Source organism: Lithobates pipiens, unplaced genomic scaffold (genome assembly GCF_037356315.1).
Source record: "Lithobates pipiens isolate NorthernLeopardFrog02 unplaced genomic scaffold, aLitPip1_a1.2 Scaffold_25, whole genome shotgun sequence".
Taxonomy (NCBI): Eukaryota; Metazoa; Chordata; class Amphibia; order Anura; family Ranidae; genus Lithobates; species Lithobates pipiens.
Window position 1 is genome coordinate 217,653,153 of NW_027507787.1, and position 16,443 is coordinate 217,669,595.

At 44.2% G+C, this 16,443-nt stretch overlaps 1 protein-coding gene across 1 annotated transcript in view; it reads left to right on the forward strand.

Annotated features, from left to right (window-relative positions):
- The window catches only part of PPP2R2D (protein phosphatase 2 regulatory subunit Bdelta), a 58,554-nt gene extending 46,083 nt beyond the window's left edge, over positions 1–12,471 (forward strand). Inside the window, exon 10 of the mRNA XM_077455547.1 lies at positions 9,502–12,471. Coding sequence (XP_077311673.1) covers positions 9,502–9,781 — 280 coding nt within the window. The 3' untranslated portion in view covers positions 9,782–12,471. The remainder of the gene's footprint in view (positions 1–9,501) is intronic.
- Positions 12,472–16,443: the final 3,972 nt, after the last annotated feature.

A 16,443-nucleotide genomic window follows, 5' to 3' on the forward strand; every position in this document is an offset into this window, starting at 1 on the left:
CACCAGCTCCTTGCCTGTTGCTGTGGCTTCAGCACACAAGGATAGTGTATTTTAAAGTTTCATACTTGCCTAGGTGGATGCCGGATCAGTGCCTCAGCGTCTCCAACATTGAGAACCATCCGTTCTAACACTGCTGATTGTTTGGTTCTCCCTGAGCAGAGAGCTGGTGATTGTTGGCCACCAGCTCTATGCTCTAACCCCCGCCCCCTCCCCCCTTTTGCATTCACTGGGCTGTGGAGGTGGCAGGTGTGTCCGGCTTCGGGCATGTGGGCGGAACCCGACTTCATTTTCACATCCTGCCTGAGCCTGGATGCTCCAACCCCCTGCCCCTCCCCCCTTTTGCATTCACCGGGCTGTGGTGGTGGGTGTATCTGGCTGCAGGCATGTGGCCGGATCCCGACTTCATTGTCATGTTCTTGCGCGAGCCTGGACCGGCTCTGTGACACCAGCAGACCTTAGCCGGCTCTCTGCTGCAAATGGATCACACGAGTGCAGAACAAACTTCACTCCTGTGATACACATGAGGGCTGGATCACACCACAAAAAACGCGCTCCAGATCCTTTCCTGATACATTTCTGCATTCGTGTTTTTGATGCATTCCAGGTCCTTTTTTGCTTTTAAGAGGTAATTGGCTGGATGGTGCTTCAATTGCACTGACTGCTGAGCTGTCCTGGAATGATTTGATTCAAGTGGAACTTAAGCTGGCATTGGTTGCTTTGCATGTCACTCGGAGGCCATGATATTTGCTCAGCTGGTCTGTGAATAATGCTGTATCAGTGAGGTAGCCCTTTTCTTTTCATACATCAGGGGTCACAGAGCCATAGTAGTTACTATGTAGGTTATAGGCCACCTTCAGGTGATGGACACTGGCATGCCCTAAGACAAATAGTGCACTCCCTTTATAACCCCTCACTCTACTGGGAGTACCTCATTTTTTTCACCAGGGTCTAAGGTGTTGGTCACGAGTAAAGATGTGCTGTGCTGAGCTCCACTGGAGCAATCCTTGCTGGGGCTAGCCATGCTGACTGGATCCATTCAAGGTATCTTTTTTGGCCAGATTGGTACCTGGGCCTCGTATACGAAGAAACGTGGTTTTGCCAATGAATGCTTCTCTTTTTAGAGAGCTGGACCCTGGGATCCAGTACTTTTTGGTCATAAGGCCATAAAGTTTTTACTGGCAGGGTGCTGTTGCAGGTCCAGGATTGTGGGTTTCCTCAAGGATCCCCTGCTCCTGAATGTTTAACTGAACCCACGGTGAAGGGTGAAGATCAGGGGGCCAAAAGAGGACTTTGGGCAGGAAGCCCGCAACGCAAAATACTAAAGCCTCCTTATGAAGGGGTGCCCCCGCTCGCTCGGGTGGGGGGGGGGAGGCTTCTACAATTTTCAAAGATCTGGCAGGAACATTGTCAAGACAGATGGGTGGCTTCCTCAATTTCTCTGGTTACAAATTAGAGTTCCGAGAATTCCTGTCTCCCTGTTTTTTTTTTTTAAATCTAACGTTCCCAGAGATCCAGGGAAAAGGAAGTCTTTCTGGCATCGGATCATCTCTTGTCTGAGAAGGTGATATCAGAGGTTCCCACAGAAGAGCAGGGTTCAGGGTTTTATTCAAACCTCTTCACGGTACCAAAACCAAACGGGAAGGAAAGACCCATTCTAGATCTCCAAGGTTCTGAAATGGCACTTGAATATCCGTTCCTTTCGCATGGAGTCAATCTGATCGGTTGTTTCCATTCTACAAGGCGGAGAATTTTTGGCATCAATCGATATCAAAGATGCCTATCTCCACGTGCCAATATTTCCCGCTCATCAGAAGTTTCTACGCTTCAAGGTAGAAAATTGTCATTCTCAGTTTGTGGCTCTGCCGTACGCTTTAGCCACCGCACCGCTAGTGTTCACAAAGATCCTGGCACCTCCTTTAGTCAGGTTAAGGGCTCAGGGTATAACTATTATAGCCTACCTAGACTATCTACTTTTAGTAGATCAATCAGTCACCTGTCTAAACCAAAGCTTAATCTCGGCCATAAGCTACCTAGAATTCCTAGGCTGCATTCTCAATCTAGAAAAATCCTCCTTGACCACTTTCAGACCGGACCATTTTGCTGGCTTAAGACCAGACCCCTTTTTGCGATTCGTCACAGCGTCGCTTTAACTGACGATTGCGCGGTCGTGCGACGTGGCTCCCAAACAAAATTGACATCCTTTTTTCCCACAATTAGAGCTTTCTTTTGGTGGTATTTGATCACCCCTGTGGTTTTTATTTTTTGCGCTATAAACAAAAATAGAGCGCCAATTTTGAAAAAAACACATTATTTTTTACTTTTTGCTATAATATCCCCCCAAAATATATATAAAAAAAACGTATTAAGTGATTATTGATTGGTTTGCGCAAAATTTACAGAGTTTACAAAATAGTGGATAGTTTTATGGCATTTTTATTTTTTTTTTATTTTTTTTACTAGTAATGGCGGCGATCAGTGATTTTTATTGTGACTGCGACATTATGGCGGACACATCGGACATTTTTGACACATTTTTGGGACCACTGTCATTTATACAGCAATCAGTGCTATACAAATGCACTGATTCCTGTGTAAATTACACTGGCAGTGAAAGGGTTAACCGGGGGGTGTCAGTGTAGGGGTTAAGTGTGTCCTAGGGGCATGTTACTAACTGCGGGAGGCTGGGCTGTGTGTTAGTGAACACTGATCTCTGCTCCAATCACATGAAACAGAGATCAGGGTCACTTGTTGCTAGGCAGAACGGAGAGATGCTGTTTACATCGGTATCTCCCCGTTCAGCCTCCCAGTGAGACGATCTCGGGTATCCCCGCGGTGATCGAGTCAGAGGGACCCGCGACTGGACTCACGGGGGTCCCGACCGGCGCGCGGCAGCACACACGCGATGGCAGAGCAGCAAATACAAATGGACGTACCTGCCCGCCAATTTGCCTGCCCGTGCCATTACGTCTGCCGACGTACATCGTCGTGCGCCGGTTGGGAAGTGGTTAAAGCCCTCAAGGAGATTGCAGTACTTGGAGCTGATCATAGATACCATTCAAAAGAAGGTATTCTTACCCCAGGCAAGAATCTGCTCCATAAAGGAACTGATTCGACTTTTCAAAACAAAGAGAAATCCTTTAATTCGGCTGTGCATGAAATTGTTAGGAAAGATGGTGGCCTCCTTCCAGGCTGTTCCTTATGCGCAGTTTCATTCAAGACTGCCGCAGAACACCATTCTGTCGACCTGGAACAAGAAGGTCCAGGCTTTGGACTTTCCAATGTGCTTATCCCCCGAGGTGCTGCAGAGCCTCAATTGGTGGTTGATATCCAGCAACCTCCAACGGGAAATTTTCTACCAGTGTCCTGGAAAGTGGTAAAAATGGATGCCAGCCTTCTAGGCTGGGGAGCAGTCCTGGAAGAAGCTTCTGTACAGGGGAAGTGGTCCAAGTCAGAAAGGACCTTGCCCATCAATATTCTAGAAATTTGAGCAGTACGTCTGGCCCTAGAGGCCTGGACGCTCAGATTACGGACTTGTCCTGTCGGGATTCAATCCGACGGTGCCATGGCTGTAGCCTACATCAATCAACAAGGGGTCATGAGAAGTTGTGAAGCCCAAAAAGAGGTGAATCATGTTCCATCTTAAAGCGTGGTTCCACCCTAAAGTAGAACTTCCGCTGATCGGAACCCTCCCCCCCCTCTGGTGTCACAATTGGCACCTTTCAGGGGGGAGGGGGGTGCAGATACCTGTCAAAGACAGGTATTTACACCCACTTCCGGGCATAGACTCCAACGGGAGTCTGTGCCTCTTCCTGTCCCTGCGCGCTGTCTGCTCGGACACACACGGGTCCCAGAGACAGCGCGGACAATTCCTTTTGCGCTGCGCGACTCACGCATGCACAGTAGGGAACCGGGAAGTGAAGCCGCTTCGCTTCACTTCCTGATTCCCTCACCTAGAATGGTGGCGGCAGCAGCTGAGAGCCGATCGATCGGCCTCGGCTGCCGGCATCGCTGGACCCTGGGACAGGTGAGTGTCCATTTTTATTAAGTCAGCAGCGGCAGTATTTGTAGCTGCTGGCTTTTAATATTTTTTTCCGCAGTGCAGTCCCGCTTTAAGTAGAAGGCAACATTCCTTGCCTATTGGCGATTTTTGTTCCAGGGATAGAAAATTGACAGGCGGACTACTTGAATCGCCAACAATTGTATCTGGGAGAATGGTCCCTTCACCCCGATATGTCAAAGATGGGGTGTTCCGGGCCTGGACCTGTTTGTGTCCAGATTCACCAACAAGGTCAACAACTTTGTGTCAAGGATGAGGGATCTGCTGGTATGCGGAACAGAACCTTGGTCTTTCCATGGGATCAGTTTTCTCTTTATATATGTGTTCCCTCTGGTTCTGCTGCTTTCCGCACCTTCTTTGCAGGATCAAGAAGGAAGGGAAAGAGGCGATTCTGGTGGCCCAGAAGATCTTTGTTTGCCGAGATCATAAAGATGGCAGTAGGGGACCCTTGGACCCTGCCGTTGTGGCCAGACCTTCTCGCATAAGGTCTGGTATTCCTTCCTACCTTACAAAAGCTAAATTTAATGGTTTGGCTATTCAAACCCACATTCTAAGGGACCATGGGTTATCTCCTTCAGTAGTGTCTACTTTGGTTTAATGCTAGGAAGTCAGCCTCCAGAGTCATATACTATAGAGTCTTGAAGGCATATGTCTCCTGCTGTGGATCCAGGAATTGGCACCCCAGGAAGTATGTCATAGGTAGGATCCTTGAATTCCTGCAAATGGGATTGGAAATTAAGCTGGCCTTGAGTACTATCAAGGGCCAAGTCTTGGCCTTATCAGTATTCTTTCAACAGCCTCTTGCTTCTCACTCTCTGGTGCGTAGCTTTATTCAAGGGGTAACGGGGATTAATCCTCCCGTCTGGGCACCCCTGAATCCTTGGGATTTGAATTTAGTCTTGTCGGCTTTACAAAAACAGCCTTTTGAGACTATACGAGATATTCCCTTGGTTCTTTTGACGAGAAAAGTAATCTTTCTGGTTTCCATATCCTCTGCCAGAAGGGTATCTGAATTGGCGGCTCTGTCTTGTAAAGAGCCATATTTGATTATTCATAAGGATATGGTGGTATTGCAGCCTCCTCCTGAATTCCTACCAAAGGTAGTGACAGGTTTTCATTTAAACCAGGATATTGTTCTGCCTTCCTTTTTCCCAGAGCCTCGATGTAGGGAAGAGAAGTCGCTACATTCCCTTGATGTAGTGAGAGCGGTCAAGGTCTAGTTAAAGGAGACCGCTCAGATTCGCAAAACAGATGTTTTGCTTGTACTGCCAGGAGGTCCTAAAAGAGGACAGGCGGCATCAAAATCTACTATTTCCAAATGGATTTGTCAAGTGATTGTTCAAGCTTATGGTCGAAAGAAGAAAATTCCTCCTTTTCATGTTAAAGCGCACTCCACCAGGGCTGTTAGTGCATCTTGGGCGGTGCATCACCAGGCTTCCATGGCTCAGATCTGCAAGGCCGCAACTTGGTCTTCAGTCCATACATTTACCAGATTCTATCAAATCGATGTAAAAGGTCACGAGGATATTGCCTTTGGGTGCAGTGCACTGTAGGCTGCAGTATGAGTCCTCTAGTCTCTTAATGCCCTACTGTATTTGACGTGTCTCCCTCCCTTCAGTTGCTATTGCTATGGGACATCCCACATAACTACTATGGCTCTGTCCCGTGATGTATGAAAAGAAAACGGGATTTTTAAAAACCGCTTACCTGTAAAATCCTTTTTTTTTTAAGTACATCAGGGGACACAAAGGTCCTTCCCTTCTTTGGTATACACGTGTATTGTTTGGCTACAAAACTGAGGTACTCCCAGTAGTGGCATGGGGTTATATAGGGAGTGCACGTTTTTGTCTTGGGGCATGCCAGTGTCTATCACCTGAAGGTGGCCTATAACCCACATAGTAACTACTATTGCTCTGTCTCCCCTGATGTACTTCAAAGAAAAGGATTGCTCATTTTTCCTCCTGTCTAATGAAAGTATTTTCTGCAATTATGTCTCAATCATTGCTAAACATAGCCAATCACAGGAGCTTTAAATGCACACACTGATATTCCAGATTCTTTCAGGGGACACTTTTTGTTGATGGTCAGTCACTGAATCCCCCCTCCCCCTTTACCAGAGCAGCAATGCCTCCAAATGATTTCCAGTTATTTCACCAAAACAGAGGAAAATGGTATCCCAATTGAGTCGGGAATGTTCCCCTATAACTTGGCGGTTGCTGGTTTCCCTAGTCTAAAATGGTTTTCCCCTACTTTGAAAGAAATTTCTCTTCTGTTTTACGCCTGGTTGGGCACTGCCCTTCATCCCATGTCTACTTCAGCTTTCATTTCTGACTTTTGGGTTGATTGATCCAGATCCCTGAGCAGGGACATGAGGTCTGCTGGCATTGAAAGTCTACCTTTTTTTTTTTTTTTTTTTTTTTAACCGTCTTGATCAGTTTTGATCTTTCCATTGGCCTTGCCTCGCCTCCATGGTTCTTCACAAAGGTGTTTGCACTTGTTCTGAAACTACAGTATGTAGTCACTCTGCAGAACTTAGAAGATTTTGTATCGATTCCTAACAGTGAAGTCCCCTCTGATTTAGTTACCGTATTTATCGGCGTATAACACGCACTTTTTTCCCACTTAAAAGCAGGGGAAAATTGCGTGTGCGTGTTATACGCCGATCCCCCGCAATTCTGGGTGGCTTTCGGCACCTTTGGCTCTTTTCGGCGGCTTTCAGCCGCCTAAAAGCCATTCTTGGCTGCTTTTGTCCGTTCTCGGCAGCTTCAGCCCGTTCTTGACGGCCAAGAGCTGCTGAAAGCTGGTGAGATACACAGGACATCCAGCTCTGTATTTCGGCGGTGGCATTTAAAAATGCTGCAATGATGGACAAGGCTGCAGATGGACCATGATAAGGCTGCATTAATGGGCATTTAAATGTAAGGTTTTTTTTTTTTTTTTTTTTTCCTTAAACTTCCCTCCTAAACTTGGGGTGCGTGTTATACGCCGGTGCGTGTTATACACCAATAAATACGGTACATCACTTGGTTTAATCCTCTCCTGGATACCCTTCAGGCCAGGGTCTTTCTGCCCTGACAACAGCTGACAAAAGCTCCAGAGCTAGGTTAGATTACTTCAGTCCTAGGATCAGCTCTCCCATTGAGGTACTGCATGTGGGTTCTAGGACTGATTGTGTCCACCTTCGAAGTGATTCCATATGCTCAATTCCAAGATGTCACTATCTTGGGGGAATTAGTCCCTGGCATCGACAGGATTTTTTTTTCTTCTACTACGATGTTAAATTGTCACCATGGATGCCAGCCTTGTAGGGCATTTTATTGACTTTGTAAATATTAGCCTTTCTTGCAGCCATTGCATTGGCTTGAAGGGGGCCTTTGAGTATCAGCATTATATGGTATTTGAACAAGAAAAGGATGTTTTTTTGAGGCCAAGATCGTCTATTTTTTATTTTTATTTTTTTTATGGAGATATTGGTTACCTTCTCTGTGTCTGTCACCAGTTCACTCTTGGGGGGATCTTTCTTTCCATTATCTGGATGTGTTGAAGGGACAGTCAGGGACTAGCTCTGTCACTGCTTCTTTCTTTTGGCAAATCATATTCCTGTTTGTTGCTCTAAAAGCACCTAAAGTTTCTCTGGCTTTTATATCCTTTTTTTTTTTCCTCTAGTTTCTTGCTACAACTGAGCAGGTGGAAGGGGTGGTATAGCCTCCTAGGGGGGGGGGTTGGTCTTCAGTTTATATGTGCCTAGTGCCAATTTTCTCTGTAGACAGCAATATAACCTTTTTATTGCTTTTCGAGCAGTGTCCCTCAATAGACCCCAAGAAAAGTATTTTCCCACCAGTTTGTGTAGTTTGTTGCTAAATGTGTACACATCATAGGTAATGAACTCTTATGAGACTGGTAGCATGTATTATGAGCATACCTTATATGTATAGGCTGGAGGGTCTTGTCTGATCAGCATTTTACAATAGAATATGTTTGAGAGTTGCATGAGGGTGAGTATAGAAAACGGTGATTGCAAGAAAGTGTGGCGATGTTGCATTTGTGCTTGGGTGCCTGTATCCACATAGAGGAGCTGTGGCGAGCAGGGGTGCTCCTGTGAATGACCTGTTGTAGGATAATTTACACTGTTTGTGAAGGCAGCTGCCTTGTACAGTGATACCTGGGTTCACAACGCTTCTGTTCACAAACAACTCTGTTCGCGAACAGAAGAGTCCACAAAAATTTGCTTCCGTTCACAAATACGTTCATATTGAGACGAGCAATGCAAGATTGAGTCTTGGGTGAACCAGCCCCTCAGAGGTTTCTGCCCCCTGACTACCATGAGGGTGTGCTCGCTTGATTGGGAATCGTGGAAAAACAATTCATATGAATTGTACAACATTATGTGCTCAGATGATCTTTTCCTGGATGCACAGTTCTGTTTTCTGGCCCCTAGATTAGTCCTTTACATTTTTTTTTTTTTTTTTATATGTACACATGAAAGAGGTCAGCTAAATGTAAAAGCCTGTATGCGATATGTCTAAAATCCTTTTTTTTTTTTTTGTATATACATTTCATAATTTTATATATACTGTATAAACACAAAAAAGCTTGTGACGGTTTAACCTGGCAAATGAGGTTCAATGTAGAAAAAATGTAAAATAATGCATTTGGGTGGCAAGAATATGAATGCAAGCTATACACTGGGGGGAGAACCTCTGGGGGAATCTAGGATGGAAAAGAACCTGGGGGTCCTAGTAGATGATAGGCTCGGCAATGGCATGCAAGCTGCTGCTAACAAAACAAACTGAATATTGGCATTAAAAAGGGTTTTAACACCAGAGATAAAACAATAATTCTCCTGCTCTACAAGACTCTGGTCCGGCCGCACCTGGAGTATGCTGTCCAGTTCTGGGCACCAGTCCTCGGGAAGGATGTACTGGAAATGGAGCGAGTACAAAGAAGGGCAACAAAGCTAATAAAGGGTCTGGAGGATATTAGTTATGAGGAAAGGTTGTGAGCACTGAACTTATTCTCTCTGGAGAAGAGACGCTTGAGAGGGGATATGATTTCAATTTACAAATACCATACTGGGGACCCCACAATAGGGATAAAACTTTTTAACGGAAGGGAGTTTAACAAGCATTGATAGTTTCAAGAAACTGTTAGCTAAGCACCTGAACAACTGCAACATACAGGGATATACAATGTAATGTATAATCACACGCATAGGTTGGACTTGTGTCTCTTTTTGACCTCACCTACTATGTAACCTGATTTACATTGAACCCTATGGGAAAATATGCCTTGGTTCACAACCAATTTGATTTGTGACCAGAGTCGGTTCAAAAATTAAGTTTGTGAACTGAGGTATCACTGTATAGGGAAATTCCGTACACTTAAGTTATGATATTTAGGAAACGTATTATATGCTTTTATATATTATTTTTAATTTTTTTTAGTGCGATTATGACGGGCTCTTACAACAACTTCTTCAGAATGTTCGACAGGAACACACGCCGGGATATAACCTTGGAGGCCTCTAGAGAGAGCAGCAAACCACGTGCCATTTTAAAGCCAAGGAAAGTCTGTACGGGTGGTAAGAGGAAGAAAGACGAGATTAACGTCGACAGCCTAGACTTCAACAAAAAGATTCTACACACTGCATGGCACCCTAAAGAGAATATTATTGCTGTTGCTGCCACCAATAATTTGTATATATTTCAGGACAAAGTTAATTAAAGATGGTATTTTCTTTTTTCCTTTTTTTTTTTTTTCTCCCCTCTCCATAAGTTTGAGGACAAAGTCTTGTTCTTGCATAGTTAAACCTAGTTGTTTATCTGTAAGAGATCAGACCATGTTGTCCTACCAGTAAAAAAAAAAAAAAAATGAAATAAATTGGATGCGCTTCCCTTTTGTAGAAAATAAACTAAAAACAAATTAGCAGAAAGCTGACCTGGATTTCATTTCATAGTCATTCTCTGTCCCAGTAAGAAGGGCCATCTAGCGTCCACAACCCAGAGAGGGCAAGACCGCTGGGAGCAAAACTCAGAGGTCAGTACTCTACCTGTACTTAAATGAACTTCTTTCATTGCCATAGATAGACCAATACCAATTAGCTGGAATGAAATGGAAACCTAGCATTTAAATGTAATAGTTTGACCATTGTTTTGTAATTACTTTGGCCTTAATTCAGGACTGGACTACAATCTTTTTTCTTTTTTTTTTGTCCTTTTTGTTGTGCTACCTGATCCCAGCCATGAAATCCCAATGTTGAAATGCTATAAAGTTGCCTAATAGCAGTACAGTAATTATCTGGAGATATAATGTGGCATTGTTGGGCATTTGTGGGGAGGGGGGGAGAAAATTAAAAAAAAAAAAAAAAAAAAAATTCAAACTTGCCCCCATTTCTCCCTTCCTTTTCCCCAGCATGTGGGAATTTAATAGGTGTTGGAATGTAGTAGGAGCTTCATAAGCGGCACCCAATGTAACGGATGGGGCAGGCACTTTTTTTTTCTTTCTGGGTGCTGGACACTGGAACTCCATATTTGCTGCTCTCTCATGGTAAGGAAAGACTAACTTTTCCCTGCAGCTTGTTTTCACACATCCTGTCTTTCCATTAAGACTGGAATACTTCAGTCACAGATACTTGTGTTTACTGTGCAACTTGGTCCCATTATTTTACAGTGAATAGTCACTGGGCGGGTGACATACTATCACTTAGTATGCAGATTAGGAATCCACTTTGATTGCCCTAAACTATATTAACACGGTGACATCTGACTAGTTAACAGTTGCTACACATAAATTCCCACTGTCTGTAACATTCCTGTTTCTGTAGGCTTGGCCGTTGCTACTGAGCAAGTGCTGCTGAGCGTTTAATTTAAATTTCTAGTTTTGGTTCAGTATGCAGTACCAAGCCCCCCTGTTCCCCTTCCTCCATTCACTGTATTTCTAACCAGTTTCTTGTGGGAACCCCTACATTAATAAGTACAAAAAGAAGCAGGCTTTTTTTTTTTTTTTTTTTTTTGTATACTGTTCAGACAACCCAGTTGAATTCAGATGTTCAGCATTCATGCGTTGCAACTTTTTATTCCTTTTTCCGTTTTTTTATTTTTAATGAAATGGTAAGGTTTCAGCACGGTTGGCTAATGAGGCAGCCATTCAGCTGAGGAGTTGCATTTCCCAGCATGCTCTGCTTGTCAGGACCACTATGGGATTTGTCTATTCTTGAGACCTGTCATTGAATGAATTTTAACCTACTTGGTTATATTTTGTCGGTATCCAATGAGTGGAAGTTAACAAAAAAAATGTAAAAATTCAGGGGGTTTTGCACAGTATTATGTAGGATGGTTGTAACATGCTAACATTTGTCATAGTGTACCTAATGTGCATTATTTTTTTTATACGGTTCGTTTTTTTTTTTTTTGTTTTTTTTTTTTTTGTCCATCACTGCATCTCAGCCCGAGACATTTAATGCCAAACAATATTTTTATATATATTATTATTTTTTTTTTTTTTTTTTTTTTTTACAAAATGGCTGCAATGAACAAATAGGTTTAACTGTAAACAGTTGCTTGACACTTGGAGTTGGTTTCCTATAGCTAAGTAGGCGATCCGTCTAGTCGTAGGAAGCTGAGACTGGTACTGAGTGCAAGAATTTTGTGCCTCTTTGGAGATGAGAAAACACATTGACCTACAATCTGTTTTTAATAGAATTATTGGTCAGTTCCAACAGTAATATGCAAGAACAAAATATGTACCTCATCCCCGATCTGCCCATAGAGTGCCACTCTTCACATTAGACTTGGCTCAATATAAAGGCCAACTCTTCCTTTCTGGAAAATATATTTTAAGTCAGGGTGGCAAAATCGGCTTTCTAAATGGTGTTGCCCATCTTGCCTGCTTCCTGATGGTATAGCCTCTTAAAAATTAGCACTGCCTAACAGGAAGTGTTCAAATTGTGTGTTGCTATGTGAGAATTCAGAATGTGATTCCTATTTTTAAATGTTTGTGTGATTGGCTGTACAGAATTGTAGTCTATGTTAATGACACTTTCATACACTGACACTGCAGAACCCTGTAGAAGCACAGCAAAGTGGGTTAAAGACTGTTTAAAGAGCCGATTGTTTAATTTTTCCCGTCTTCAAAGTATGACTTTTTAGAAAGGTGCAGTTGCGGTTTGAAATTCGAATTCATTTTTTTTTTGTTTTTTTACATAAACAAAGGCTTAAAATATAAAAAAAATAAAAAAACTTCCTATCTTGTATATTGGTTGTGACACTATTTCAAATTGCTAAGTTGTGAAACTTTTTGGCCATAAAATCTGACCATGTTCATGAAATAGAAAACAGACCTATACAACAGGATTGTATATATTTGTTCAATTATTTTGACCAAAAAGTTTAATAAATTTTAAATGTTTACCTGAATTTGAGTTGTGTATGTTGGTCTATTTTTATATATATTTATATTTATATTTTTATATATATATATATATATATATATATATATTGTACTAGGAAAATTAGTTCTGCAGCAGTTGAAGGTGAAGGCAGCTCTGTGACTATCGGTTTAAATATTTCAGTTAAATTTATTGTGGATGTTGGCACTATGGCCCCCTATGACATCCATGGGCACCATTTTCTGCTTGTGAAAGAACAGAGTTTGTCCATTGTGATACAAAGATCTGCTAATTGGCTATATGGATAGCTAGTGCTATCCACCAGCATGCTTGTTAACCTGCCATTTGTATTCCCTGAATAAAGCTCATGTTTGTTCTACTTTTAGATTCAGGATTTGCTGCCTTTTATGGGCTGAAAACGACCGCCTGCTGTACATTAATCTTTATTTGAAGGCGATGGCTGGTTTTGATTGAGATAGATACGCACACTTCAACAGTTATCTATGCTCTTTTTAACACCCAAATTGAATTATGGCACCAATGAGTAGGATTCTGTTTCCCCTAAAGATGGCAGTAGCCGCACCATTGTTGATATGACGTTACTGTCCGTTTGTGCAGATGTGTAATTTTACCTCCAGCAAGATGGCGCACCACCTCACTACCAGTGAGATGCGAGGGCCTATCTCCATGACGTTCTTCTGCCAGGATGTATAGGTGCTGTTGCTGCTGAATTCCCTCCATGTTCCCTGGACTTAACACCCTTTGATTTACAACTGTGGGGAACCGTAGAACGCCACCTAGCCTGACTGCACTACAGGAACACATTGAAAAATCATGCAGAGCAATTCCTGTGGACACTCTAGTGGTTTATGCAGTAGTTCGCAGCACCACTAGCATGTCGGAAGCAGACTCAGACAGCGCTCAGTGATGCCAGCTCCAGCCATCCAAAGGTAAGGGTCCACTCTGCCTAGGATTTCCTCTCCCGCCATGATTCCGGGGGGGGGGGGGGGGGCTACCTCCAGTTCTCAGGACTAATCGGAGGGAGAGAACCGGGACGGCGAGTCCAGGAAATCCTCAAGGTCCAAGCTTTCCCTTGATGAGGTAGAGGACCTTTTTGGGGACAGTCTATACCACACTGGGTATTAAGATGGGCAAGAAACCCTTATCTCTCCATGACCAGATGTATAAGGGCTTGGGAGAACTGAGAAGGAAAGTTTTCCCAGTCCACGAAGTCCTGGTAGAGCCAGTCAAAAAGGAATGGGCATGATCGTGAGTGGAAACCCTTCTTTTCCAGGTCCCAAAAAAAAAAAAAAATATTTTCCGTTTTCAGATGACCCTGCGACAAACTGGATGCAGCATTCTCGCAAGTTTCCAGAAAAACAGATCTGGCCTTTGAGGATTTAGGGGCTCTGACAGATATCATGGACAAGAGAATTGATTCCCTTCTAAAAAAAAGACCTTGGAATCAACTCTGGGTAGTCTGAAACCAGAGACAGCTGGCACAGTGATGGCTCGCAACCTCAAACATTGGCTTACACAGATTCAAGCCCACATCATGGCAGGTACGGTAAAATAAACCATTTTGTCATCCTTTTCGACTATTTTGCGAGGGGTTGCATACATAGCGGATGCTTCTGCTGAGTCGGTTTGTATGTCTGCCAGGACCGCTGCATTAGCCAACTCAGCCAGAAGGGCCCTCTGGCTCAAAACATGGCCAGGCAACAATGCCCTTTAAGATTAAATTATGTGGCATTCCGTTGACTGAGGATTTTCTGTTCGGCCCAGGTCTGGAAACTGTATTGGACCGCATGGCCCACAAGAAAAAGGTGGTCCCGGGGAAAAGGAACCCCCCCCCCCAACTCAGGCCAAGAGGGTTCCGTCCACAAAAAAAACCCTCCAAGCCTGAAGGGGGAAAAGAAGACCTTGGGCCAAAGGGGTAAGGGCAAATGAGGAGCAATGTTTCGCCCTCCTGCGCACCCCCTTAAAAACCAATGACCCACTGGTCACAGTGGGAGGAAGACTGGGGCGCCTTCCTTCCACGGTGTGAAATTTCCCCCAACCAATTTATCCTGGGCATCATAAGGAGGGGGTACTGCCTAGAGTTTTATACAGCCCCCTCCACAGCGAAGCCTAGTCACGCTTCTCCCCGGCAGAGGCCCTCTTGGGGGCATTAAAGGAACTAGAGCAACAGAATGTAGTTTGCAGGGTTCCAAAAGGGGGAGGAGGGGGGGCTTCTAGTCACACGTTTTTGTGATGAGAAAGCCCTCAGGAAGTTGACGATTAATCCTAAACCTAAAACCCCTAAACTGATCAATCGTCTACAAAAGGTTCCGGATGGCATCTATATTCACAGTCAGGGAGTTACTACCCCGGAAGTGTTACATGGTGTCTTTGCATCTCAGATGCCTACCTCCATGCCCCTATTGCAGAAAAATATTTTCAAAAGCTCCTGTGCCTACCTGTGAATGTAGGGCAGGAAACCATTCATCTGCAGTTTCAAGCACTTCTATTCGGCCTACCCTCGTCACCTCGAGTATTTACAACGATCGTGGTAGAGGCCATGGCTTTTCTACCACTCAATGGAGTATCAATAATCGCATACTTGGACAACTTGCTCATCTTCGCAGTATTCCCAGAGCAGCTAATCGGGGATCTGAAACTAACAAAACAAACCCTGACATAGCTAGGAGGGCTGCTAAATCTGTAAAAGTCCAGTTTAATTCCAGCCCAGCAAATCTATCTGGGGGACCTGCTCGACTCACAGCTGAGAGTTTTTCTCCCAGCAGCAAAGATGCTAAAGTTGGACAGAGCGGTAGTTTCCCTCAAAAGCAACCAACAGGTATTGATAAGGACAGCAATTTCAACCCCGGGGTTATTGACCTCTGCCATCCCGGTGGTCCAATGGGCAGGCCTACACATTAGTCCCCCGCAGGCTTTTATTCTAAAAGTGTGGGATCACAGCCAGGAGTCTTAAGATGGACGTAAGTGGCAGAGGCTGGGGAGCACACTTGGGGGTCTTGGCTGGCACAGGGGATGTGGAAAAAAAAAAGGAACTCAAGAGGTCATCCAACTGGAAAGAACTAAAAGCAGTTGGATTGTCTCTCAAAACCTTTAGAGGGGAACTCCTGGGCCACCATATCCAGGTACAGTCGGACAGCGCCTTGGTCATTGCTTATATAAACAAACAAGGTGGCACGAGGAGCGGAATCCTGTTGAGTCTAGCAGCAGAGATCCTGAGCTGGGTAGAAGCCAACGCACTTTCCCTTTTCAGTCGTGTTTCTGAAAGGGGAAGGGAATGTAGTGGCCAATTTCCTCAGCTGAAAGTAACAGAGAAGGCGACTGGGTCCTCAATCAGGTGTTCGACCTTTATAGTCAGGAGATGGAGCCATTTGCTTCAGGGAACAATGCAAAAACCCCATGCATCTCACTAAACGGATCAGGGAAAACGCTCTAGGAGTAGATGCCTTGACACAAAGCTAGCACTTCAAAACGTGCTACGCCTTACCACCTCTGGTTTTGCTTCTGGTAGTACTAAGAAAATTCCAGTTGGAAAACACCTCTAATCTTAATTGGCTCCACCCTGGCCCAAAAGGAATTGGTTTTTGATCCTCAGGCAGTTGGCAGTGGAACCCCCCTGCTCCATCCACTTCAAAAGGATCTCCTATCGCAGAGCCCAGTTCTCTGTCCCCAGGTACACCTCTGGAACTTGGCGGCCAGCCTTCTGAAGAGGAAATACTAAAAACCAAAGGGTTTTCTGATCAACTAGTAGCCACCCTTCTCAATAGTAAGAAGGAGACTTGTCAAATCTACCAAAAAAGGTTTGGGGCGTGTTAGAAAATTGTGTTTAGGGAACGCCTTTATGGTGCAGAGTCCTATATTGGAGTTTTTGCAATAAGGGGCTAGCCACCAGTACCCTTAAGAGCCAAGTCTTGGCGCGTATTTAGAGAAATCCCTGGCCACCAACCCCTGGGTGGTCAGATTTTTCAAAGCTCTAGCAAGA